Source organism: Giraffa tippelskirchi, chromosome 8 (assembly GCF_054371585.1).
Source record: "Giraffa tippelskirchi isolate mGirTip1 chromosome 8, T2T-mGirTip1v1.2.pri, whole genome shotgun sequence".
Classification (NCBI taxonomy): Eukaryota; Metazoa; Chordata; class Mammalia; order Artiodactyla; family Giraffidae; genus Giraffa; species Giraffa tippelskirchi.
Window position 1 is genome coordinate 67,513,727 of NC_137282.1, and position 25,173 is coordinate 67,538,899.

At 55.5% G+C, this 25,173-nt stretch overlaps 4 protein-coding genes and 1 long non-coding RNA gene across 5 annotated transcripts in view; 1 reads left to right on the forward strand and 4 right to left on the reverse strand.

The window, feature by feature from the left end:
- LOC145517350 (uncharacterized) overlaps nt 1-25,173 on the forward strand; it is a 123,830-nt gene that overhangs the window by 85,771 nt on the left and 12,886 nt on the right. Inside the window, exons 41-52 of the long non-coding RNA XR_014061987.1 lie at nt 521-637; nt 2,619-2,844; nt 5,087-5,344; nt 5,962-6,073; nt 6,294-6,391; nt 10,263-10,488; nt 12,731-12,988; nt 13,606-13,717; nt 15,809-15,925; nt 17,907-18,132; nt 20,375-20,632; nt 21,248-21,359. This is a non-coding gene — a long non-coding RNA (uncharacterized LOC145517350). The remainder of the gene's footprint in view (nt 1-520; nt 638-2,618; nt 2,845-5,086; nt 5,345-5,961; nt 6,074-6,293; nt 6,392-10,262; nt 10,489-12,730; nt 12,989-13,605; nt 13,718-15,808; nt 15,926-17,906; nt 18,133-20,374; nt 20,633-21,247; nt 21,360-25,173) is intronic.
- On the reverse strand, nt 467-4,452 carry LOC145517127 (uncharacterized). Its single transcript, XM_081519389.1, has 3 exons — nt 2,084-4,452; nt 1,372-1,684; nt 467-1,119 (listed from the first exon to the last, which is right to left on the reverse strand). The coding sequence occupies exons 1-3, from the start codon at nt 2,318-2,320 to the stop codon at nt 491-493; spliced, it is 1,179 nt and encodes a 392-aa protein (XP_081375515.1). The 5' UTR covers nt 2,321-4,452; the 3' UTR covers nt 467-490.
- On the reverse strand, nt 8,111-9,862 carry LOC145517065 (uncharacterized). Its single transcript, XM_081519340.1, has 3 exons — nt 9,728-9,862; nt 9,016-9,328; nt 8,111-8,763 (listed from the first exon to the last, which is right to left on the reverse strand). Exons 1-3 carry the CDS (start codon nt 9,860-9,862, stop codon nt 8,135-8,137), a joined length of 1,077 nt encoding a protein of 358 aa, XP_081375466.1. The 3' UTR covers nt 8,111-8,134.
- On the reverse strand, nt 15,755-19,739 carry LOC145517184 (uncharacterized). The gene is made up of 3 exons (XM_081519449.1): nt 17,372-19,739; nt 16,660-16,972; nt 15,755-16,407 (listed from the first exon to the last, which is right to left on the reverse strand). The coding sequence occupies exons 1-3, from the start codon at nt 17,606-17,608 to the stop codon at nt 15,779-15,781; spliced, it is 1,179 nt and encodes a 392-aa protein (XP_081375575.1). The 5' UTR covers nt 17,609-19,739; the 3' UTR covers nt 15,755-15,778.
- Nucleotides 23,397-25,148, reverse strand: LOC145517066 (uncharacterized). Its single transcript, XM_081519341.1, has 3 exons — nt 25,014-25,148; nt 24,302-24,614; nt 23,397-24,049 (listed from the first exon to the last, which is right to left on the reverse strand). Exons 1-3 carry the CDS (start codon nt 25,146-25,148, stop codon nt 23,421-23,423), a joined length of 1,077 nt encoding a protein of 358 aa, XP_081375467.1. The 3' UTR covers nt 23,397-23,420.

Genomic DNA, 25,173 nt, shown 5'->3' on the forward strand with positions numbered 1-25,173 from the left:
GGAGCTGGTGCAACAAGAGGAGCTCAGCCTCTGCCTTCTGGCTGAGATGGCACCCTTCAAACAGCAATGCCTGCCTGGAGATAATGATGGCATTTGCCAAAAGGGCTTCGTTTGGCACATGGTATCTTGAAAGGACGTACAACGTCCTTTCAGCTATCAAAGGCTAGTTCAAAGGACATAAACATGAGAACTCTCCAGTGGAGTCTTACAGTAGGTGGAGCGTCCGAAAAAAACTCCTTCAGTCATTTCACTGAGAGTCATTGATTGGGGACACCAAGAATATAGGAAGGAATGCAGAAGGAAAAGATGAAACTGTGTTCAGGATCGGGCGGAGGGATGAACAGGGCGTGCTTGCCTTGAATCCAGGCTTTGTTGGGGGGTGGGGCATAAAGATGGAACGGGTCTGAAACTACAAAGTGGTGATGGTAACACAGTATCACCAGAGTTACACAACAGTGTTCCCAAATTGCAACAATGATGAAAAAGTTTACTAATCCCAACTTAACCAACAAAAATACAGGAAACCACGCAAAAAAGAAAACATCACCAGAAAGGTGGAAACAAACCAAATGCAAAGCAGTTCGGGGGAAAGGAACTCCATGTCCCCTGGGGGCAGACCGAGTTGACGGCGTCCACGGTGAGCAGACAGGGATGGAGGCTGCAGAGCCGACCGCTCCCCTGGACGTGGTGTTTCCGGCAAGGGCTCTGGGTCTCTGTCCAGAGCGGGGGCTCGTTCTCCCTGCAGGGGTGGGTGAGTCATCGTGGGCGTCTGGGTGTTGCGCGGGAGCCAGGGCAGGCTCTCCCTGCCGAGGCGGTGACTCCTCCTCTGCCTCGGGTTCTCCTGCCAAAGGCCGAGCAGGTAGAGGTGCACGTGGAGGTGGAGGTTCTGGCTGAGGGGGTGGGACATCAGTGCCTGGGGCTGGGGGTCCTGCAGGCACGGAGATCCGATCTGCCCGGTGTGCTGGCCAGTACCCAGCTGGCCTGGTGTCTCTGCGAGGGCAAGTCTCGGTTCTCCATCTGCCCTCGGTGGATCCCTGGGTCCTGCACCTGGAGCCACCACCTCTGTAGGGACAGGTCTGGGAAGTGGAGCCTGGTTCCAGTTGGAGGCCAGTGCTAGAGCTGTGGGAGAAGCATCGTTTGCCCGCAGGCCAGCCTTGGCATGTGCGTATCCCGGGACAGAAAGCTTCCAAGAGATTCCCAAAGAATACCCAGGGTCGGATGTCTTTTGGGACTGAAGTGTGCAAGATGGGGGGCGGGGGGTGTGAGGCCAGCGCTTGCTGCAGGCCCAGCAGCAGCTTTCGGGGACTCGTCCCTGTGTAGCTCAGCACCCCCTCCGCACACACTCCCGTACACCAGCCCCAGCGTCCTCACCTCTGTGCTCTGGCGTGCTGGGCTCCAGGTCCTCCTGCTGCCTCAGAGGCCGGGGTTCTCGGGACTCTGGGTCGGAGCCGGGTGTGCTGAGCTCCGTGGCAGCCTCAGACTGGGCCGCCGGGTGTATCCTGGGCGGTGTCTCGGCAGCAGGCCTTCCCCGCCTCCGCTTCGCCCCCGGTGGGGCTGATGCCTCCGTGGGCACGCTCACCTGGAGCCTGCACTGGGCCTCACGGGCGGGGGGGTGGTGCTCCGACCCCTCCCTCCGGGAGCTGGATGGGGTGTCCCCGTCCTCGGCCTCATCACGTGGGAAGCTCTGCAACGACAGTGACCGTCAGCCAGCCATGCTGGGAGTTTTCCGAGCTGGGCCTGGCCAGTGGAGCCGCTGCTTCGGCCTGCTCGAACTTCTCTGCCCAGAAGGGTCAGAGACGTGTGTCTGCTCAGATCCCCACCCGGGAGGAAAGAGACCCACCTGAGGGTGTGAGGTCAGCCTGGGCGGCCGGCCCTGCCCGCACTCTCCCCATCCCGCCCAGCATGCTCTCCCCTGGGGTGTGGACACAACTTGTCCGCAGGCTTCTGACCCCACATCCACCTGGGCTTCCTTGAGGGAGACACACCCCGAGAAACCCGCATCCACACACACAGGCAAAGGACCCGGTGTTTCCGGGTGGCATGGGAGAGGTGGCCTGGCCCGGCCTGGGGCTCCCCGTGTTACCTTTCTGTTTCTCCGGGCAAAGGGCCAGAGGCGTCTCGGGGGTGCCCTGAGCCAACGTCGACAGGGTGCCCACGCACACTGCCTGTGAGCTCTCCTGAGGCCCCGGCCTCTGGGCAGGGGCAAACAGCAGAACATCTCGGCAGCAAGTGATCTGGCTGGGGGCTCCTCTCCGCTCTCGAGGCCTGGATACCCGGGTTGCGGGTTCTGTTGGGTTCTGTTGCCGGCAGGTGACATCATTTCCTGGGGTTCGTGCTGAGGTCCCTTCCCCAAAACTTCCCAAGCGAATCCCTGGGTTTCTGACTGCTCGACCACCACCCTTAAGCCATGTGCAGGCACAGTGACACCCACCCAGCCCAGCCGACAGCCCTGGGGAGGCCTGGGTGCAGCCAGGGCCTGAGCTCCGAGGGCCCCGCTGCTCTCAGACCAGGCTCCTTCTTCTCATAAGTGGTGTGGCCCTGGACAAGCATATGCCCCTCAGGGTTTCCCCAGTCTCTCCATCTGCAGAGTGGCGGTCATTCTCCCATCTGCTTCCTAGGTCTGTCGGCCTACGAGCAGCTCCATGCCTTTCCACCTGGGGCCGATATCACGTGGAGCGTGTGCGCTGAGACTTCAGAAAGAAAGATTCCTTCCTGGGCTGACACAGCACAGAATGGGGCAGAACGAGGCCTGGATGTGCCGTGGTACCCAGGAAAAGGCACTCCCCCTCCTGACTGTTTTGAGACCCCGCATCCAAGTTGGAGGACCGAAAGGAAGACTCGAAGGTCTCCCTCTCTTATAGAAAAGAGTGGCCAACTTTCTGGTCCTCTGTTTCCATTGAGATTCTGTTCAAGTGTCCCAGCTCGGCTTCTGCGGGTGGCTGAGCTTCTAATGGCTCCCTGCGTTCTTGTCTTTTCCTCTCCAAACCTTCCGTCCTTTTCCCCCTTCTGGGGTGGATGGGCGCTGTCATTGCTTCTACCTTCGAGACAGATTGATGAAAAGTCTGGACCATCGACTCCTTTCCTCTCTTTGGTTCCGTGTCTCTCTCTGGCTGTGTCCCTCTCTTTTCCTTTCTCAATTCAGTCTGTGTCTTCCTCTTTCTCTCTCGTGTGTGGACGGATGGATGCTAGGAATGCACATGTATATGATTAGATGAGGGTTATGTTTTAGGGATAGGTTAGAGGGAGAGAAAGGCTTTAGGTCGGAGTTGGTCATGGGGGAAGGGTCAAGGGTGGTGGTGGTGTTTCTTGGAATCTGAGTGCTGTGCATTCTTCGTCTCTTTCCATATGAACCCCTTCTCAGATACACCACTTGCAAGGAGTCTCTCGTGTTCCGTTTCCTCTCTTTTGCATTTGTGAATGCTTGCTTAGCTTCTCTGTTGTGAAGAGGTTCCATTGGATGGAAACCCATTGGTGTACTTCGTGTACCTCTTTCCCTTACTTGAAGAGACCCATTTCTACCTCCGCCCAGCAAATGGCAAGGAGACTCTGATGTTAAGGAGCCTTTGACCTACGCTTCTTTCTAGCTATCTCATGACATCAGCCTTTAGGGTGAGGTTTTCCCCGATATTGAGGTGGTCTGAGATCAAAACCAATAGCGTTCTTCAGATGTAGCTGTCTGGTTTTCCCATGGACATGTATTGAAGAGGCTTTCTTGTTCCCATTTGGATATTCTCCCCTTCTGTGTCAGAGATGAGTTGAGCATGGATGCTGGGGTCTGTGTCTGGACCCTCAACTTTATTCCATCGATCTGGATCTGTGTGTGTTGTTGTATTCCCAATAGCATACTGTCCGGCTCCTGCTGCTGCTGCTGCGGCTAAGTCACTTCAGTCGTGTCTGACTCTGCGCGACCCCATGGCCTGCAGCCTACCAGGCTCCTCCGTCCAGGGCATTTTCCAGGCAAGAGTACTGGAGTGGGTCGCCATTGCCTTCTCCGATACTCTCCTGAGGATCCTAGTTTGGTCGTCTAATTTCCTTTCACACAACCTTGGATGTCCGTATCGGGGCTTTTTCGTCGGATTGTATTGACAATTTAGGCTCTTTTCTGTTTCCGTACCCCTTTTGCAATTCTTGGTTGGGTGCGAAAATGCATTGGCATTTTGGGAGGAATAGCATCGAAGCTGTGGATTGCCTTGTGGGGCTGGGATATCATTTTCCAAATAGGAATTCTTTCAAGCCCTGAGCACAGCTTCTCTTTCCAGGGATTGGTGTGGGCTTGATCTTCCTTCTTCCATCTCTCGCCGTTTTGTGAGAACAGGTCCTTCCTTCCCTTCTGGGTTAGATGGACCCGTGGGGATCACTTCAGTGAATGGCATTGTCAGTGGGGGTGATAATTCCCTTCTCATTGGAAGACTTTGCTGTGAGTATTAGAAATGCAAGTGATTTCTCTTCCCCTTCCTCCCTGTCCATCTCTCAGAGCCACCGGGAAACAGAGGCCTCACCCAGGGTCACACAGGCCTGAGGAGGTACAACTAGACTGTTGATTCTTCAGGCCCTCAGTGCTGGACATCATCCGGGATACTCTGTGTGTGTCTTCCTCAGTCTGGTGTCCCTTCAGACCTTTCCCTAGTTTTCACAGGCTTGTTGTGTTGGTGTTCTTTGTCTGTTTGGAGACACATCCTTGATAAGCTTTGTGTTTCCACTCATTCGTCTCGCGATGTATGACCTGTCTTTTGCTTTTGTACTGAGGTCTTTCCCACAGTAGATATCTTTGATTTTGCAAAGTCCACTGTATTCTCCTGGTTTTTTTTGTGGACTGCCTTTTAGTTTTGTGTGTGAAGACTCAAAGCACGTGTCCGGTTTCGGCTCATTGTTCCTCTAGATTTGTGACAAGTTTTCATGGAATGTTTGTCTAGGGATAACTGGAAGTGAACTCGGTGTAAGGTGTCAAGTCTCCATCTTCATTCATGTCATCCCCTGCAGTTTCCAATACCCTGTTCCTGAGTGGTATTGGAGACCTTGAGGGAAGTTTGCTTGCATTGGAGTTTGCGTTTCCACCTTGATTAACTTCACACTGTTCTGCCCTCAGGGACACTGTCAAGGGGGAGTGAGGAGCAGCCTGCACTTCCAGCAGTGACCACACGGTGGGGCGAGTGCTGCTCTCCCCTCTGGGAGCCCCAGGCCACAGGCATCCCAGTGAGGAGCCAGCTCTGTGCTCAGCTGAAAGGAGTTAGTCTCTCAGGAGCCTCTGAGCCCTTCCGTTTGGATCACCCAGGGTGGGCATTTACTGTGACAGAAAAAATTGCCCTGAATTCCATGGACGGAAGAGCCTGGCTGTGTAGAGATCGTGAGTTGCCGTGAATCAGACACAACTGAGGACACAAAAATTCAATAGATTAAAACACTTTTTGGGTGTGGGGGGGAGTAAAAGGGGGTGATGTGGGTTTTTTTGTCTTATAAAATAGCCAAGGGAAATCTAGTTTAAACCTAAATTCACATATATGGGATAGGTATAGCTCTCCGTCACCCTATTAAAAAAACTACTAAACTTTTTTGAAAGTTTATTTTGTAGCTTCCTTGAGCACTTCATTGTGAAGCTTTTTTTTTTTTTTTTTTCTGTGACTTTGGCCTCATTAAAAAGTACGGTTTGCCTTTACTGGATAATTTTGTTCATTGGTTTCTTAGGGAATCTTGGTAATATTTGAGTTTCCTGGGGAGTATGGTCACATGACCTGGCCCTGGCCAATCGGTGCCTTCCACCTCCTTGGCCACTGTGATTGGCTCCGGACTGGGGCAGTGCCCAATCGGGGCCCAGGGCCGGGCCTCACGTTAGAAGCCAGGGGAAGAGGAGCTCTCGTCCTGCTGGGGTAGGGGAAGGGGTGGGGCCGGGGGAGGTCAGGCTCCATAAGTGGGAGGGGCGTGAGGTCCGCCTGCGGCAGTTGGTGACCTTCCTGCTCCCCTCAGGGCAGAGCCGCCGGCGTGAGAATGAGGGCGCTGCTGAGCCCAGGGACTGGGATGGCCTGTTGCTGCTGTGGTCCCAGAGCTCCACCCGAGACCTGAGGGAAGCCGTCTGCCCGTGAGTCCTCTCCCGCTTGTCTGTCAGCTTGTTTGAAACATGCTGGGTTTTCTGCCCAGCTGGCTAAGGGGAGTCCCTGGAAACGCAAGGGTGTGGGTTTTGGCAGACTTCAGGGAAGACATGCCAGATGAGCCTGGGAGACTCCAGCTTAATCTGGATTCAGGAGATATCTCCTCGGGCCAGCTAGTAATTGTAGGATAAGCCTAATGAGTCTTCACAGGATGAAGAGAGTAACGTGCCAAGGTAGCAATCGATGTCCTCATTCGAGAGGTTGAAGCTGGTGCTCAGAGAAGCGGGGAACTTGGCCAGAACAAGCAGGTGTGCACCCAGACAGAACCCCCAGATCCGGCCATTGGAGCTCAGGGAGGCCACTGGTGTGGCTTGTCCCTGTGGCAGGGGCCGAGGCATGCAGCCCACCCTGATTCCTGCGGGGGCCTGACTTGGGAAGTGCCATCTGGTAGCTTTGAGACTCACCAAACCAAATTGCACTGGAGAGAGGAAGGACACCTTCCTTCATCCACCCCCCACCCCCGCCGGATTCCCACATACCCTGACCCCTTTCTCTGGATTTCGGAGCCATTTCCAGAGTCCCGCTCATATGACCTCATTCGAAGTGCACTGTGGACGAGCTGCCATCTGCAGCTGCTACCACAGCAGCCAAGGGCTTTAGCTCCCGAGTACCTCCCTTCCTTTGGAACTTGGGGGCCCTCTACTCCCCACTTGCACACCACACACCTTTGCTGAGGATTGTGGGGACCCTCACTCAGTTTGCAGCACGTTGTAGCCATCCCTGTCCTCTCAATACCTCCCTTGAAACTCAGCTTGTGAGCTCCTTTGGAGCAGCGTGGCCCACCTGCAACACTGCAACGGAAGAGACACAGCTGACAGTGAAACAGCAGCTTAGATCTGACGGCCGGAAAGCTCTGTCAAAAGGGACCTCCCTCTTCACACCGTAGAGGCCCTAGGAGCCGCCAGGGTTTCGGAACCAGTGCTGGGGCCAAAAGGACTCCACAGCTCTTTTCCTTCCTGGGGAGGGTTCTGGCTCGAGTGGGAATGGCTCAAGTCTCCTAAGGTTCTGAAAGCCCACTGTGTGCAGATTCACGGTACACAGAGAGCAGAAGGTGGAGTCCTGTCCTGGAGGTGGTCACAGCTCACGGATGAGCCAGGCAGGCAGGCAGGCAGGGCATGAGAACACCTGAGCTGCCTTCATGAGTGAATGGTGTGGGGGCAGAGGAAGAGAAGCCGGTCTGCTCCCTCGTGTGGTGCCCAGGGCAGGTTGTCCCCAGAGGAATCCCTTACGACAGTGAGGACTATCACGGCTGTTTCCCAAGGGGTTCTGTCAGTGCGTGTCTTCCCCGGAGCGGTCAGGCCGTCTCTAAAATACACTGGCCATGGGCATTGCCTCTCCTTGGAACTTCCCATCTGTTTCTCTTTTTTATGGAACAGTGAATTTCTAGAGGGGTTCTGGGCCACAAGGATGTTGGGTCATTTTCTAGCCTTCTGTCATGAAGAACGCTTTCCTGGGCGTTGGGGTGGTTTGTTGTTCCAGCTCCCTTTCTTGGCTTCTTTTGGGAGCTGGTGCAACAAGAGGAGCTCAGCCTCTGCCTTCTGGCTGAGATGGCACCCTTCAAACAGCAATGCCTGCCTGGAGATAATGATGGCATTTGCCAAAAGGGCTTCGTTTGGCACATGGTATCTTGAAAGGACGTACAACGTCCTTTCAGCTATCAAAGGCTAGTTCAAAGGACATAAACATGAGAACTCTCCAGTGGAGTCTTACAGTAGGTGGAGCGTCCGAAAAAAACTCCTTCAGTCATTTCACTGAGAGTCATTGATTGGGGACACCAAGAATATAGGAAGGAATGCAGAAGGAAAAGATGAAACTGTGTTCAGGATCGGGCGGAGGGATGAACAGGGCGTGCTTGCCTTGAATCCAGGCTTTGTTGGGGGGTGGGGCATAAAGATGGAACGGGTCTGAAACTACAAAGTGGTGATGGTAACACAGTATCACCAGAGTTACACAACAGTGTTCCCAAATTGCAACAATGATGAAAAAGTTTACTAATCCCAACTTAACCAACAAAAATACAGGAAACCACGCAAAAAAGAAAACATCACCAGAAAGGTGGAAACAAACCAAATGCAAAGCAGTTCGGGGGAAAGGAACTCCATGTCCCCTGGGGGCAGACCGAGTTGACGGCGTCCACGGTGAGCAGACAGGGATGGAGGCTGCAGAGCCGACCGCTCCCCTGGACGTGGTGTTTCCGGCAAGGGCTCTGGGTCTCTGTCCAGAGCGGGGGCTCGTTCTCCCTGCAGGGGTGGGTGAGTCATCGTGGGCGTCTGGGTGTTGCGCGGGAGCCAGGGCAGGCTCTCCCTGCCGAGGCGGTGACTCCTCCTCTGCCTCGGGTTCTCCTGCCAAAGGCCGAGCAGGTAGAGGTGCACGTGGAGGTGGAGGTTCTGGCTGAGGGGGTGGGACATCAGTGCCTGGGGCTGGGGGTCCTGCAGGCACGGAGATCCGATCTGCCCGGTGTGCTGGCCAGTACCCAGCTGGCCTGGTGTCTCTGCGAGGGCAAGTCTCGGTTCTCCATCTGCCCTCGGTGGATCCCTGGGTCCTGCACCTGGAGCCACCACCTCTGTAGGGACAGGTCTGGGAAGTGGAGCCTGGTTCCAGTTGGAGGCCAGTGCTAGAGCTGTGGGAGAAGCATCGTTTGCCCGCAGGCCAGCCTTGGCATGTGCGTATCCCGGGACAGAAAGCTTCCAAGAGATTCCCAAAGAATACCCAGGGTCGGATGTCTTTTGGGACTGAAGTGTGCAAGATGGGGGGCGGGGGGTGTGAGGCCAGCGCTTGCTGCAGGCCCAGCAGCAGCTTTCGGGGACTCGTCCCTGTGTAGCTCAGCACCCCCTCCGCACACACTCCCGTACACCAGCCCCAGCGTCCTCACCTCTGTGCTCTGGCGTGCTGGGCTCCAGGTCCTCCTGCTGCCTCAGAGGCCGGGGTTCTCGGGACTCTGGGTCGGAGCCGGGTGTGCTGAGCTCCGTGGCAGCCTCAGACTGGGCCGCCGGGTGTATCCTGGGCGGTGTCTCGGCAGCAGGCCTTCCCCGCCTCCGCTTCGCCCCCGGTGGGGCTGATGCCTCCGTGGGCACGCTCACCTGGAGCCTGCACTGGGCCTCACGGGCGGGGGGGTGGTGCTCCGACCCCTCCCTCCGGGAGCTGGATGGGGTGTCCCCGTCCTCGGCCTCATCACGTGGGAAGCTCTGCAACGACAGTGACCGTCAGCCAGCCATGCTGGGAGTTTTCCGAGCTGGGCCTGGCCAGTGGAGCCGCTGCTTCGGCCTGCTCGAACTTCTCTGCCCAGAAGGGTCAGAGACGTGTGTCTGCTCAGATCCCCACCCGGGAGGAAAGAGACCCACCTGAGGGTGTGAGGTCAGCCTGGGCGGCCGGCCCTGCCCGCACTCTCCCCATCCCGCCCAGCATGCTCTCCCCTGGGGTGTGGACACAACTTGTCCGCAGGCTTCTGACCCCACATCCACCTGGGCTTCCTTGAGGGAGACACACCCCGAGAAACCCGCATCCACACACACAGGCAAAGGACCCGGTGTTTCCGGGTGGCATGGGAGAGGTGGCCTGGCCCGGCCTGGGGCTCCCCGTGTTACCTTTCTGTTTCTCCAGGCAAAGGGCCAGAGGCGTCTCGGGGGTGCCCTGAGCCAACGTCGACAGGGTGCCCACGCACACTGCCTGTGAGCTCTCCTGAGGCCCCGGCCTCTGGGCAGGGGCAAACAGCAGAACATCTCGGCAGCAAGTGATCTGGCTGGGGGCTCCTCTCCGCTCTCGAGGCCTGGATACCCGGGTTGCGGGTTCTGTTGGGTTCTGTTGCCGGCAGGTGACATCATTTCCTGGGGTTCGTGCTGAGGTCCCTTCCCCAAAACTTCCCAAGCGAATCCCTGGGTTTCTGACTGCTCGACCACCACCCTTAAGCCATGTGCAGGCACAGTGACACCCACCCAGCCCAGCCGACAGCCCTGGGGAGGCCTGGGTGCAGCCAGGGCCTGAGCTCCGAGGGCCCCGCTGCTCTCAGACCAGGCTCCTTCTTCTCATAAGTGGTGTGGCCCTGGACAAGCATATGCCCCTCAGGGTTTCCCCAGTCTCTCCATCTGCAGAGTGGCGGTCATTCTCCCATCTGCTTCCTAGGTCTGTCGGCCTACGAGCAGCTCCATGCCTTTCCACCTGGGGCCGATATCACGTGGAGCGTGTGCGCTGAGACTTCAGAAAGAAAGATTCCTTCCTGGGCTGACACAGCACAGAATGGGGCAGAACGAGGCCTGGATGTGCCGTGGTACCCAGGAAAAGGCACTCCCCCTCCTGACTGTTTTGAGACCCCGCATCCAAGTTGGAGGACCGAAAGGAAGACTCGAAGGTCTCCCTCTCTTATAGAAAAGAGTGGCCAACTTTCTGGTCCTCTGTTTCCATTGAGATTCTGTTCAAGTGTCCCAGCTCGGCTTCTGCGGGTGGCTGAGCTTCTAATGGCTCCCTGCGTTCTTGTCTTTTCCTCTCCAAACCTTCCGTCCTTTTCCCCCTTCTGGGGTGGATGGGCGCTGTCATTGCTTCTACCTTCGAGACAGATTGATGAAAAGTCTGGACCATCGACTCCTTTCCTCTCTTTGGTTCCGTGTCTCTCTCTGGCTGTGTCCCTCTCTTTTCCTTTCTCAATTCAGTCTGTGTCTTCCTCTTTCTCTCTCGTGTGTGGACGGATGGATGCTAGGAATGCACATGTATATGATTAGATGAGGGTTATGTTTTAGGGATAGGTTAGAGGGAGAGAAAGGCTTTAGGTCGGAGTTGGTCATGGGGGAAGGGTCAAGGGTGGTGGTGGTGTTTCTTGGAATCTGAGTGCTGTGCATTCTTCGTCTCTTTCCATATGAACCCCTTCTCAGATACACCACTTGCAAGGAGTCTCTCGTGTTCCGTTTCCTCTCTTTTGCATTTGTGAATGCTTGCTTAGCTTCTCTGTTGTGAAGAGGTTCCATTGGATGGAAACCCATTGGTGTACTTCGTGTACCTCTTTCCCTTACTTGAAGAGACCCATTTCTACCTCCGCCCAGCAAATGGCAAGGAGACTCTGATGTTAAGGAGCCTTTGACCTACGCTTCTTTCTAGCTATCTCATGACATCAGCCTTTAGGGTGAGGTTTTCCCCGATATTGAGGTGGTCTGAGATCAAAACCAATAGCGTTCTTCAGATGTAGCTGTCTGGTTTTCCCATGGACCTGTATTGAAGAGGCTTTCTTGTTCCCATTTGGATATTCTCCCCTTCTGTGTCAGAGATGAGTTGAGCATGGATGCTGGGGTCTGTGTCTGGACCCTCAACTTTATTCCATCGATCTGGATCTGTGTGTGTTGTTGTATTCCCAATAGCATACTGTCCGGCTCCTGCTGCTGCTGCTGCGGCTAAGTCACTTCAGTCGTGTCTGACTCTGCGCGACCCCATGGCCTGCAGCCTACCAGGCTCCTCCGTCCAGGGCATTTTCCAGGCAAGAGTACTGGAGTGGGTCGCCATTGCCTTCTCCGATACTCTCCTGAGGATCCTAGTTTGGTCGTCTAATTTCCTTTCACACAACCTTGGATGTCCGTATCGGGGCTTTTTCGTCGGATTGTATTGACAATTTAGGCTCTTTTCTGTTTCCGTACCCCTTTTGCAATTCTTGGTTGGGTGCGAAAATGCATTGGCATTTTGGGAGGAATAGCATCGAAGCTGTGGATTGCCTTGTGGGGCTGGGATATCATTTTCCAAATAGGAATTCTTTCAAGCCCTGAGCACAGCTTCTCTTTCCAGGGATTGGTGTGGGCTTGATCTTCCTTCTTCCATCTCTCGCCGTTTTGTGAGAACAGGTCCTTCCTTCCCTTCTGGGTTAGATGGACCCGTGGGGATCACTTCAGTGAATGGCATTGTCAGTGGGGGTGATAATTCCCTTCTCATTGGAAGACTTTGCTGTGAGTATTAGAAATGCAAGTGATTTCTCTTCCCCTTCCTCCCTGTCCATCTCTCAGAGCCACCGGGAAACAGAGGCCTCACCCAGGGTCACACAGGCCTGAGGAGGTACAACTAGACTGTTGATTCTTCAGGCCCTCAGTGCTGGACATCATCCGGGATACTCTGTGTGTGTCTTCCTCAGTCTGGTGTCCCTTCAGACCTTTCCCTAGTTTTCACAGGCTTGTTGTGTTGGTGTTCTTTGTCTGTTTGGAGACACATCCTTGATAAGCTTTGTGTTTCCACTCATTCGTCTCGCGATGTATGACCTGTCTTTTGCTTTTGTACTGAGGTCTTTCCCACAGTAGATATCTTTGATTTTGCAAAGTCCACTGTATTCTCCTGGTTTTTTTTGTGGACTGCCTTTTAGTTTTGTGTGTGAAGACTCAAAGCACGTGTCCGGTTTCGGCTCATTGTTCCTCTAGATTTGTGACAAGTTTTCATGGAATGTTTGTCTAGGGATAACTGGAAGTGAACTCGGTGTAAGGTGTCAAGTCTCCATCTTCATTCATGTCATCCCCTGCAGTTTCCAATACCCTGTTCCTGAGTGGTATTGGAGACCTTGAGGGAAGTTTGCTTGCATTGGAGTTTGCGTTTCCACCTTGATTAACTTCACACTGTTCTGCCCTCAGGGACACTGTCAAGGGGGAGTGAGGAGCAGCCTGCACTTCCAGCAGTGACCACACGGTGGGGCGAGTGCTGCTCTCCCCTCTGGGAGCCCCAGGCCACAGGCATCCCAGTGAGGAGCCAGCTCTGTGCTCAGCTGAAAGGAGTTAGTCTCTCAGGAGCCTCTGAGCCCTTCCGTTTGGATCACCCAGGGTGGGCATTTACTGTGACAGAAAAAATTGCCCTGAATTCCATGGACGGAAGAGCCTGGCTGTGTAGAGATCGTGAGTTGCCGTGAATCAGACACAACTGAGGACACAAAAATTCAATAGATTAAAACACTTTTTGGGTGTGGGGGGGAGTAAAAGGGGGTGATGTGGGTTTTTTTGTCTTATAAAATAGCCAAGGGAAATCTAGTTTAAACCTAAATTCACATATATGGGATAGGTATAGCTCTCCGTCACCCTATTAAAAAAACTACTAAACTTTTTTGAAAGTTTATTTTGTAGCTTCCTTGAGCACTTCATTGTGAAGCTTTTTTTTTTTTTTTTTTCTGTGACTTTGGCCTCATTAAAAAGTACGGTTTGCCTTTACTGGATAATTTTGTTCATTGGTTTCTTAGGGAATCTTGGTAATATTTGAGTTTCCTGGGGAGTATGGTCACATGACCTGGCCCTGGCCAATCGGTGCCTTCCACCTCCTTGGCCACTGTGATTGGCTCCGGACTGGGGCAGTGCCCAATCGGGGCCCAGGGCCGGGCCTCACGTTAGAAGCCAGGGGAAGAGGAGCTCTCGTCCTGCTGGGGTAGGGGAAGGGGTGGGGCCGGGGGAGGTCAGGCTCCATAAGTGGGAGGGGCGTGAGGTCCGCCTGCGGCAGTTGGTGACCTTCCTGCTCCCCTCAGGGCAGAGCCGCCGGCGTGAGAATGAGGGCGCTGCTGAGCCCAGGGACTGGGATGGCCTGTTGCTGCTGTGGTCCCAGAGCTCCACCCGAGACCTGAGGGAAGCCGTCTGCCCGTGAGTCCTCTCCCGCTTGTCTGTCAGCTTGTTTGAAACATGCTGGGTTTTCTGCCCAGCTGGCTAAGGGGAGTCCCTGGAAACGCAAGGGTGTGGGTTTTGGCAGACTTCAGGGAAGACATGCCAGATGAGCCTGGGAGACTCCAGCTTAATCTGGATTCAGGAGATATCTCCTCGGGCCAGCTAGTAATTGTAGGATAAGCCTAATGAGTCTTCACAGGATGAAGAGAGTAACGTGCCAAGGTAGCAATCGATGTCCTCATTCGAGAGGTTGAAGCTGGTGCTCAGAGAAGCGGGGAACTTGGCCAGAACAAGCAGGTGTGCACCCAGACAGAACCCCCAGATCCGGCCATTGGAGCTCAGGGAGGCCACTGGTGTGGCTTGTCCCTGTGGCAGGGGCCGAGGCATGCAGCCCACCCTGATTCCTGCGGGGGCCTGACTTGGGAAGTGCCATCTGGTAGCTTTGAGACTCACCAAACCAAATTGCACTGGAGAGAGGAAGGACACCTTCCTTCATCCACCCCCCACCCCCGCCGGATTCCCACATACCCTGACCCCTTTCTCTGGATTTCGGAGCCATTTCCAGAGTCCCGCTCATATGACCTCATTCGAAGTGCACTGTGGACGAGCTGCCATCTGCAGCTGCTACCACAGCAGCCAAGGGCTTTAGCTCCCGAGTACCTCCCTTCCTTTGGAACTTGGGGGCCCTCTACTCCCCACTTGCACACCACACACCTTTGCTGAGGATTGTGGGGACCCTCACTCAGTTTGCAGCACGTTGTAGCCATCCCTGTCCTCTCAATACCTCCCTTGAAACTCAGCTTGTGAGCTCCTTTGGAGCAGCGTGGCCCACCTGCAACACTGCAACGGAAGAGACACAGCTGACAGTGAAACAGCAGCTTAGATCTGACGGCCGGAAAGCTCTGTCAAAAGGGACCTCCCTCTTCACACCGTAGAGGCCCTAGGAGCCGCCAGGGTTTCGGAACCAGTGCTGGGGCCAAAAGGACTCCACAGCTCTTTTCCTTCCTGGGGAGGGTTCTGGCTCGAGTGGGAATGGCTCAAGTCTCCTAAGGTTCTGAAAGCCCACTGTGTGCAGATTCACGGTACACAGAGAGCAGAAGGTGGAGTCCTGTCCTGGAGGTGGTCACAGCTCACGGATGAGCCAGGCAGGCAGGCAGGCAGGGCATGAGAACACCTGAGCTGCCTTCATGAGTGAATGGTGTGGGGGCAGAGGAAGAGAAGCCGGTCTGCTCCCTCGTGTGGTGCCCAGGGCAGGTTGTCCCCAGAGGAATCCCTTACGACAGTGAGGACTATCACGGCTGTTTCCCAAGGGGTTCTGTCAGTGCGTGTCTTCCCCGGAGCGGTCAGGCCGTCTCTAAAATACACTGGCCATGGGCATTGCCTCTCCTTGGAACTTCCCATCTGTTTCTCTTTTTTATGGAACAGTGAATTTCTAGAGGGGTTCTGGGCCACAAGGATGTTGGGTCATTTTCTAGCCTTCTGTCATGAAGAACGCTTTCCTGGGCGTTGGGGTGGTTTGTTGTTCCAGCTCCCTTTCTTGGCTTCTTTTGGGAGCTGGTGCAACAAGAGGAGCTCAGCCTCTGCCTTCTGGCTGAGATGGCACCCTTCAAACAGCAATGCCTGCCTGGAGATAATGATGGCATTTGCCAAAAGGGCTTCGTTTGGCACATGGTATCTTGAAAGGACGTACAACGTCCTTTCAGCTATCAAAGGCTAGTTCAAAGGACATAAACATGAGAACTCTCCAGTGGAGTCTTACAGTAGGTGGAGCGTCCGAAAAAAACTCCTTCAGTCATTTCACTGAGAGTCATTGATTGGGGACACCAAGAATATAGGAAGGAATGCAGAAGGAAAAGATGAAATTGTGTTCAGGATCGGGCGGAGGGATGAACAGGGCGTGCTTGCCTTGAATCCAGGCTTTGTTGGGGGGTGGGGCATAAAGATGGAACGGGTCTGAAACTACAAAGTGGTGATGGTAACACAGTATCACCAGAGTTACACAACAGTGTTCCCAAATTGCAACAATGATGAAAAAGTTTACTAATCCCAACTTAACCAACAAAAATACAGGAAACCACGCAAAAAAGAAAACATCACCAGAAAGGTGGAAACAAACCAAATGCAAAGCAGTTCGGGGGAAAGGAACTCCATGTCCCCTGGGGGCAGACCGAGTTGACGGCGTCCACGGTGAGCAGACAGGGATGGAGGCTGCAGAGCCGACCGCTCCCCTGGACGTGGTGTTTCCGGCAAGGGCTCTGGGTCTCTGTCCAGAGCGGGGGCTCGTTCTCCCTGCAGGGGTGGGTGAGTCATCGTGGGCGTCTGGGTGTTGCGCGGGAGCCAGGGCAGGCTCTCCCTGCCGAGGCGGTGACTCCTCCTCTGCCTCGGGTTCTCCTGCCAAAGGCCGAGCAGGTAGAGGTGCACGTGGAGGTGGAGGTTCTGGCTGAGGGGGTGGGACATCAGTGCCTGGGGCTGGGGGTCCTGCAGGCACGGAGATCCGATCTGCCCGGTGTGCTGGCCAGTACCCAGCTGGCCTGGTGTCTCTGCGAGGGCAAGTCTCGGTTCTCCATCTGCCCTCGGTGGATCCCTGGGTCCTGCACCTGGAGCCACCACCTCTGTAGGGACAGGTCTGGGAAGTGGAGCCTGGTTCCAGTTGGAGGCCAGTGCTAGAGCTGTGGGAGAAGCATCGTTTGCCCGCAGGCCAGCCTTGGCATGTGCGTATCCCGGGACAGAAAGCTTCCAAGAGATTCCCAAAGAATACCCAGGGTCGGATGTCTTTTGGGACTGAAGTGTGCAAGATGGGGGGCGGGGGGTGTGAGGCCAGCGCTTGCTGCAGGCCCAGCAGCAGCTTTCGGGGACTCGTCCCTGTGTAGCTCAGCACCCCCTCCGCACACACTCCCGTACACCAGCCCCAGCGTCCTCACCTCTGTGCTCTGGCGTGCTGGGCTCCAGGTCCTCCTGCTGCCTCAGAGGCCGGGGTTCTCGGGACTCTGGGTCGGAGCCGGGTGTGCTGAGCTCCGTGGCAGCCTCAGACTGGGCCGCCGGGTGTATCCTGGGCGGTGTCTCGGCAGCAGGCCTTCCCCGCCTCCGCTTCGCCCCCGGTGGGGCTGATGCCTCCGTGGGCACGCTCACCTGGAGCCTGCACTGGGCCTCACGGGCGGGGGGGTGGTGCTCCGACCCCTCCCTCCGGGAGCTGGATGGGGTGTCCCCGTCCTCGGCCTCATCACGTGGGAAGCTCTGCAACGACAGTGACCGTCAGCCAGCCATGCTGGGAGTTTTCCGAGCTGGGCCTGGCCAGTGGAGCCGCTGCTTCGGCCTGCTCGAACTTCTCTGCCCAGAAGGGTCAGAGACGTGTGTCTGCTCAGATCCCCACCCGGGAGGAAAGAGACCCACCTGAGGGTGTGAGGTCAGCCTGGGCGGCCGGCCCTGCCCGCACTCTCCCCATCCCGCCCAGCATGCTCTCCCCTGGGGTGTGGACACAACTTGTCCGCAGGCTTCTGACCCCACATCCACCTGGGCTTCCTTGAGGGAGACACACCCCGAGAAACCCGCATCCACACACACAGGCAAAGGACCCGGTGTTTCCGGGTGGCATGGGAGAGGTGGCCTGGCCCGGCCTGGGGCTCCCCGTGTTACCTTTCTGTTTCTCCAGGCAAAGGGCCAGAGGCGTCTCGGGGGTGCCCTGAGCCAACGTCGACAGGGTGCCCACGCACACTGCCTGTGAGCTCTCCTGAGGCCCCGGCCTCTGGGCAGGGGCAAACAGCAGAACATCTCGGCAGCAAGTGATCTGGCTGGGGGCTCCTCTCCGCTCTCGAGGCCTGGATACCCGGGTTGCGGGTTCTGTTGGGTTCTGTTGCCGGCAGGTGACATCATTTCCTGGGGTTCGTGCTGAGGTCCCTTCCCCAAAACTTCCCAAGCGAATCCCTGGGTTTCTGACTGCTCGACCACCACCCTTAAGCCATGTGCAGGCACAGTGACACCCACCCAGCCCAGCCGACAGCCCTGGGGAGGCCTGGGTGCAGCCAGGGCCTGAGCTCCGAGGGCCCCGCTGCTCTCAGACCAGGCTCCTTCTTCTCATAAGTGGTGTGGCCCTGGACAAGCATATGCCCCTCAGGGTTTCCCCAGTCTCTCCATCTGCAGAGTGGCGGTCATTCTCCCATCTGCTTCCTAGGTCTGTCGGCCTACGAGCAGCTCCATGCCTTTCCACCTGGGGCCGATATCACGTGGAGCGTGTGCGCTGAGACTTCAGAAAGAAAGATTCCTTCCTGGGCTGACACAGCACAGAATGGGGCAGAACGAGGCCTGGATGTGCCGTGGTACCCAGGAAAAGGCACTCCCCCTCCTGACTGTTTTGAGACCCCGCATCCAAGTTGGAGGACCGAAAGGAAGACTCGAAGGTCTCCCTCTCTTATAGAAAAGAGTGGCCAACTTTCTGGTCCTCTGTTTCCATTGAGATTCTGTTCAAGTGTCCCAGCTCGGCTTCTGCGGGTGGCTGAGCTTCTAATGGCTCCCTGCGTTCTTGTCTTTTCCTCTCCAAACCTTCCGTCCTTTTCCCCCTTCTGGGGTGGATGGGCGCTGTCATTGCTTCTACCTTCGAGACAGATTGATGAAAAGTCTGGACCATCGACTCCTTTCCTCTCTTTGGTTCCGTGTCTCTCTCTGGCTGTGTCCCTCTCTTTTCCTTTCTCAATTCAGTCTGTGTCTTCCTCTTTCTCTCTCGTGTGTGGACGGATGGATGCTAGGAATGCACATGTATATGATTAGATGAGGGTTATGTTTTAGGGATAGGTTAGAGGGAGAGAAAGGCTTTAGGTCGGAGTTGGTCATGGGGGAAGGGTCAAGGGTGGTGGTGGTGTTTCTTGGAATCTGAGTGCTGTGCATTCTTCGTCTCTTTCCATATGAACCCCTTCTCAGATACACCACTTGCAAGGAGTCTCTCGTGTTCCGTTTCCTCTCTTTTGCATTTGTGAATGCTTGCTTAGCTTCTCTGTTGTGAAGAGGTTCCATTGGATGGAAACCCATTGGTGTACTTCGTGTACCTCTTTCCCTTACTTGAAGAGACCCATTTCTACCTCCGCCCAGCAAATGGCAAGGAGACTCTGATGTTAAGGAGCCTTTGACCTACGCTTCTTTCTAGCTATCTCATGACATCAGCCTTTAGGGTGAGGTTTTCCCCGATATTGAGGTGGTCTGAGATCAAAACCAATAGCGTTCTTCAGATGTAGCTGTCTGGTTTTCCCATGGACATGTATTGAAGAGGCTTTCTTGTTCCCATTTGGATATTCTCCCCTTCTGTGTCAGAGATGAGTTGAGCATGGATGCTGGGGTCTGTGTCTGGACCCTCAACTTTATTCCATCGATCTGGATCTGTGTGTGTTGTTGTATTCCCAATAGCATACTGTCCGGCTCCTGCTGCTGCTGCTGCGGCTAAGTCACTTCAGTCGTGTCTGACTCTGCGCGACCCCATGGCCTGCAGCCTACCAGGCTCCTCCGTCCAGGGCATTTTCCAGGCAAGAGTACTGGAGTGGGTCGCCATTGCCTTCTCCGATACTCTCCTGAGGATCCTAGTTTGGTCGTCTAATTTCCTTTCACACAACCTTGGATGTCCGTATCGGGGCTTTTTCGTCGGATTGTATTGACAATTTAGGCTCTTTTCTGTTTCCGTACCCCTTTTGCAATTCTTGGTTGGGTGCGAAAATGCATTGGCATTTTGGGAGGAATAGCATCGAAGCTGTGGATTGCCTTGTGGGGCTGGGATATCATTTTCCAAATAGGAATTCTTTCAAGCCCTGAGCACAGCTTCTCTTTCCAGGGATTGGTGTGGGCTTGATCTTCCTTCTTCCATCTCTCGCCGTTTTGTGAGAACAGGTCCTTCCTTCCCTTCTGGGTTAGATGGACCCGTGGGGATCACTTCAGTGAATGGCATTGTCAGTGGGGGTGATAATTCCCTTCTCATTGGAAGACTTTGCTGTGAGTATTAGAAATGCAAGTGATTTCTCTTCCCCTTCCTCCCTGTCCATCTCTCAGAGCCACCGGGAAACAGAGGCCTCACCCAGGGTCACACAGGCCTGAGGAGGTACAACTAGACTGTTGATTCTTCAGGCCCTCAGTGCTGGACATCATCCGGGATACTCTGTGTGTGTCTTCCTCAGTCTGGTGTCCCTTCAGACCTTTCCCTAGTTTTCACAGGCTTGTTGTGTTGGTGTTCTTTGTCTGTTTGGAGACACATCCTTGATAAGCTTTGTGTTTCCACTCATTCGTCTCGCGATGTATGACCTGTCTTTTGCTTTTGTACTGAGGTCTTTCCCACAGTAGATATCTTTGATTTTGCAAAGTCCACTGTATTCTCCTGGTTTTTTTTGTGGACTGCCTTTTAGTTTTGTGTGTGAAGACTCAAAGCACGTGTCCGGTTTCGGCTCATTGTTCCTCTAGATTTGTGACAAGTTTTCATGGAATGTTTGTCTAGGGATAACTGGAAGTGAACTCGGTGTAAGGTGTCAAGTCTCCATCTTCATTCATGTCATCCCCTGCAGTTTCCAATACCCTGTTCCTGAGTGGTATTGGAGACCTTGAGGGAAGTTTGCTTGCATTGGAGTTTGCGTTTCCACCTTGATTAACTTCACACTGTTCTGCCCTCAGGGACACTGTCAAGGGGGAGTGAGGAGCAGCCTGCACTTCCAGCAGTGACCACACGGTGGGGCGAGTGCTGCTCTCCCCTCTGGGAGCCCCAGGCCACAGGCATCCCAGTGAGGAGCCAGCTCTGTGCTCAGCTGAAAGGAGTTAGTCTCTCAGGAGCCTCTGAGCCCTTCCGTTTGGATCACCCAGGGTGGGCATTTACTGTGACAGAAAAAATTGCCCTGAATTCCATGGACGGAAGAGCCTGGCTGTGTAGAGATCGTGAGTTGCCGTGAATCAGACACAACTGAGGACACAAAAATTCAATAGATTAAAACACTTTTTGGGTGTGGGGGGGAGTAAAAGGGGGTGATGTGGGTTTTTTTGTCTTATAAAATAGCCAAGGGAAATCTAGTTTAAACCTAAATTCACATATATGGGATAGGTATAGCTCTCCGTCACCCTATTAAAAAAACTACTAAACTTTTTTGAAAGTTTATTTTGTAGCTTCCTTGAGCACTTCATTGTGAAGCTTTTTTTTTTTTTTTTCTGTGACTTTGGCCTCATTAAAAAGTACGGTTTGCCTTTACTGGATAATTTTGTTCATTGGTTTCTTAGGGAATCTTGGTAATATTTGAGTTTCCTGGGGAGTATGGTCACATGACCTGGCCCTGGCCAATCGGTGCCTTCCACCTCCTTGGCCACTGTGATTGGCTCCGGACTGGGGCAGTGCCCAATCGGGGCCCAGGGCCGGGCCTCACGTTAGAAGCCAGGGGAAGAGGAGCTCTCGTCCTGCTGGGGTAGGGGAAGGGGTGGGGCCGGGGGAGGTCAGGCTCCATAAGTGGGAGGGGCGTGAGGTCCGCCTGCGGCAGTTGGTGACCTTCCTGCTCCCCTCAGGGCAGAGCCGCCGGCGTGAGAATGAGGGCGCTGCTGAGCCCAGGGACTGGGATGGCCTGTTGCTGCTGTGGTCCCAGAGCTCCACCCGAGACCTGAGGGAAGCCGTCTGCCCGTGAGTCCTCTCCCGCTTGTCTGTCAGCTTGTTTGAAACATGCTGGGTTTTCTGCCCAGCTGGCTAAGGGGAGTCCCTGGAAACGCAAGGGTGTGGGTTTTGGCAGACTTCAGGGAAGACATGCCAGATGAGCCTGGGAGACTCCAGCTTAATCTGGATTCAGGAGATATCTCCTCGGGCCAGCTAGTAATTGTAGGATAAGCCTAATGAGTCTTCACAGGATGAAGAGAGTAACGTGCCAAGGTAGCAATCGATGTCCTCATTCGAGAGGTTGAAGCTGGTGCTCAGAGAAGCGGGGAACTTGGCCAGAACAAGCAGGTGTGCACCCAGACAGAACCCCCAGATCCGGCCATTGGAGCTCAGGGAGGCCACTGGTGTGGCTTGTCCCTGTGGCAGGGGCCGAGGCATGCAGCCCACCCTGATTCCTGCGGGGGCCTGACTTGGGAAGTGCCATCTGGTAGCTTTGAGACTCACCAAACCAAATTGCACTGGAGAGAGGAAGGACACCTTCCTTCATCCACCCCCCACCCCCGCCGGATTCCCACATACCCTGACCCCTTTCTCTGGATTTCGGAGCCATTTCCAGAGTCCCGCTCATATGACCTCATTCGAAGTGCACTGTGGACGAGCTGCCATCTGCAGCTGCTACCACAGCAGCCAAGGGCTTTAGCTCCCGAGTACCTCCCTTCCTTTGGAACTTGGGGGCCCTCTACTCCCCACTTGCACACCACACACCTTTGCTGAGGATTGTGGGGACCCTCACTCAGTTTGCAGCACGTTGTAGCCATCCCTGTCCTCTCAATACCTCCCTTGAAACTCAGCTTGTGAGCTCCTTTGGAGCAGCGTGGCCCACCTGCAACACTGCAACGGAAGAGACACAGCTGACAGTGAAACAGCAGCTTAGATCTGACGGCCGGAAAGCTCTGTCAAAAGGGACCTCCCTCTTCACACCGTAGAGGCCCTAGGAGCCGCCAGGGTTTCGGAACCAGTGCTGGGGCCAAAAGGACTCCACAGCTGTTTTCCTTCCTGGGGAGGGTTCTGGCTCGAGTGGGAATGGCTCAAGTCTCCTAAGGTTCTGAAAGCCCACTGTGTGCAGATTCACGGTACACAGAGAGCAGAAGGTGGAGTCCTGTCCTGGAGGTGGTCACAGCTCACGGATGAGCCAGGCAGGCAGGCAGGCAGGGCATGAGAACACCTGAGCTGCCTTCATGAGTGAATGGTGTGGGGGCAGAGGAAGAGAAGCCGGTCTGCTCCCTCGTGTGGTGCCCAGGGCAGGTTGTCCCCAGAGGAATCCCTTACGACAGTGAGGACTATCACGGCTGTTTCCCAAGGGGTTCTGTCAGTGCGTGTCTTCCCCGGAGCGGTCAGGCCGTCTCTAAAATACACTGGCCATGGGCATTGCCTCTCCTTGGAACTTCCCATCTGTTTCTCTTTTTTATGGAACAGTGAATTTCTAGAGGGGTTCTGGGCCACAAGGATGTTGGGTCATTTTCTAGCCTTCTGTCATGAAGAACGCTTTCCTGGGCGTTGGGGTGGTTTGTTGTTCCAGCTCCCTTTCTTGGCTTCTTTTGGGAGCTGGTGCAACAAGAGGAGCTCAGCCTCTGCCTTCTGGCTGAGATGGCACCCTTCAAACAGCAATGCCTGCCTGGAGATAATGATGGCATTTGCCAAAAGGGCTTCGTTTGGCACATGGTATCTTGAAAGGACGTACAACGTCCTTTCAGCTATCAAAGGCTAGTTCAAAGGACATAAACATGAGAACTCTCCAGTGGAGTCTTACAGTAGGTGGAGCGTCCGAAAAAAACTCCTTCAGTCATTTCACTGAGAGTCATTGATTGGGGACACCAAGAATATAGGAAGGAATGCAGAAGGAAAAGATGAAATTGTGTTCAGGATCGGGCGGAGGGATGAACAGGGCGTGCTTGCCTTGAATCCAGGCTTTGTTGGGGGGTGGGGCATAAAGATGGAACGGGTCTGAAACTACAAAGTGGTGATGGTAACACAGTATCACCAGAGTTACACAACAGTGTTCCCAAATTGCAACAATGATGAAAAAGTTTACTAATCCCAACTTAACCAACAAAAATACAGGAAACCACGCAAAAAAGAAAACATCACCAGAAAGGTGGAAACAAACCAAATGCAAAGCAGTTCGGGGGAAAGGAACTCCATGTCCCCTGGGGGCAGACCGAGTTGACGGCGTCCACGGTGAGCAGACAGGGATGGAGGCTGCAGAGCCGACCGCTCCCCTGGACGTGGTGTTTCCGGCAAGGGCTCTGGGTCTCTGTCCAGAGCGGGGGCTCGTTCTCCCTGCAGGGGTGGGTGAGTCATCGTGGGCGTCTGGGTGTTGCGCGGGAGCCAGGGCAGGCTCTCCCTGCCGAGGCGGTGACTCCTCCTCTGCCTCGGGTTCTCCTGCCAAAGGCCGAGCAGGTAGAGGTGCACGTGGAGGTGGAGGTTCTGGCTGAGGGGGTGGGACATCAGTGCCTGGGGCTGGGGGTCCTGCAGGCACGGAGATCCGATCTGCCCGGTGTGCTGGCCAGTACCCAGCTGGCCTGGTGTCTCTGCGAGGGCAAGTCTCGGTTCTCCATCTGCCCTCGGTGGATCCCTGGGTCCTGCACCTGGAGCCACCACCTCTGTAGGGACAGGTCTGGGAAGTGGAGCCTGGTTCCAGTTGGAGGCCAGTGCTAGAGCTGTGGGAGAAGCATCGTTTGCCCGCAGGCCAGCCTTGGCATGTGCGTATCCCGGGACAGAAAGCTTCCAAGAGATTCCCAAAGAATACCCAGGGTCGGATGTCTTTTGGGACTGAAGTGTGCAAGATGGGGGGCGGGGGGTGTGAGGCCAGCGCTTGCTGCAGGCCCAGCAGCAGCTTTCGGGGACTCGTCCCTGTGTAGCTCAGCACCCCCTCCGCACACACTCCCGTACACCAGCCCCAGCGTCCTCACCTCTGTGCTCTGGCGTGCTGGGCTCCAGGTCCTCCTGCTGCCTCAGAGGCCGGGGTTCTCGGGACTCTGGGTCGGAGCCGGGTGTGCTGAGCTCCGTGGCAGCCTCAGACTGGGCCGCCGGGTGTATCCTGGGCGGTGTCTCGGCAGCAGGCCTTCCCCGCCTCCGCTTCGCCCCCGGTGGGGCTGATGCCTCCGTGGGCACGCTCACCTGGAGCCTGCACTGGGCCTCACGGGCGGGGGGGTGGTGCTCCGACCCCTCCCTCCGGGAGCTGGATGGGGTGTCCCCGTCCTCGGCCTCATCACGTGGGAAGCTCTGCAACGACAGTGACCGTCAGCCAGCCATGCTGGGAGTTTTCCGAGCTGGGCCTGGCCAGTGGAGCCGCTGCTTCGGCCTGCTCGAACTTCTCTGCCCAGAAGGGTCAGAGACGTGTGTCTGCTCAGATCCCCACCCGGGAGGAAAGAGACCCACCTGAGGGTGTGAGGTCAGCCTGGGCGGCCGGCCCTGCCCGCACTCTCCCCATCCCGCCCAGCATGCTCTCCCCTGGGGTGTGGACACAACTTGTCCGCAGGCTTCTGACCCCACATCCACCTGGGCTTCCTTGAGGGAGACACACCCCGAGAAACCCGCATCCACACACACAGGCAAAGGACCCGGTGTTTCCGGGTGGCATGGGAGAGGTGGCCTGGCCCGGCCTGGGGCTCCCCGTGTTACCTTTCTGTTTCTCCAGGCAAAGGGCCAGAGGCGTCTCGGGGGTGCCCTGAGCCAACGTCGACAGGGTGCCCACGCACACTGCCTGTGAGCTCTCCTGAGGCCCCGGCCTCTGGGCAGGGGCAAACAGCAGAACATCTCGGCAGCAAGTGATCTGGCTGGG

Excerpts from the sequence above, each read along its gene's own strand:
- LOC145517127 (XM_081519389.1), bottom strand. The coding sequence starts at position 2,320 with ATGATGTCACCTGCCGGCAACAGAACCCAACAGAACCCGCAACCCGGG. Across the intron at positions 1,685-2,083 it reads TTGCCCGGAGAAACAGAAAG|AGCTTCCCACGTGATGAGGC; the intron begins GTAACACGGGGA and ends CTGTCGTTGCAG. Across the intron at positions 1,120-1,371 it reads CAGCACGCCAGAGCACAGAG|CTCTAGCACTGGCCTCCAAC; the intron begins GTGAGGACGCTG and ends CTTCTCCCACAG.
- LOC145517065 (XM_081519340.1), bottom strand. The coding sequence starts at position 9,862 with ATGTTCTGCTGTTTGCCCCTGCCCAGAGGCCGGGGCCTCAGGAGAGCT. Across the intron at positions 9,329-9,727 it reads TTGCCTGGAGAAACAGAAAG|AGCTTCCCACGTGATGAGGC; the intron begins GTAACACGGGGA and ends CTGTCGTTGCAG. Across the intron at positions 8,764-9,015 it reads CAGCACGCCAGAGCACAGAG|CTCTAGCACTGGCCTCCAAC; the intron begins GTGAGGACGCTG and ends CTTCTCCCACAG.
- LOC145517184 (XM_081519449.1), bottom strand. The coding sequence starts at position 17,608 with ATGATGTCACCTGCCGGCAACAGAACCCAACAGAACCCGCAACCCGGG. Across the intron at positions 16,973-17,371 it reads TTGCCTGGAGAAACAGAAAG|AGCTTCCCACGTGATGAGGC; the intron begins GTAACACGGGGA and ends CTGTCGTTGCAG. Across the intron at positions 16,408-16,659 it reads CAGCACGCCAGAGCACAGAG|CTCTAGCACTGGCCTCCAAC; the intron begins GTGAGGACGCTG and ends CTTCTCCCACAG.
- LOC145517066 (XM_081519341.1), bottom strand. The coding sequence starts at position 25,148 with ATGTTCTGCTGTTTGCCCCTGCCCAGAGGCCGGGGCCTCAGGAGAGCT. Across the intron at positions 24,615-25,013 it reads TTGCCTGGAGAAACAGAAAG|AGCTTCCCACGTGATGAGGC; the intron begins GTAACACGGGGA and ends CTGTCGTTGCAG. Across the intron at positions 24,050-24,301 it reads CAGCACGCCAGAGCACAGAG|CTCTAGCACTGGCCTCCAAC; the intron begins GTGAGGACGCTG and ends CTTCTCCCACAG.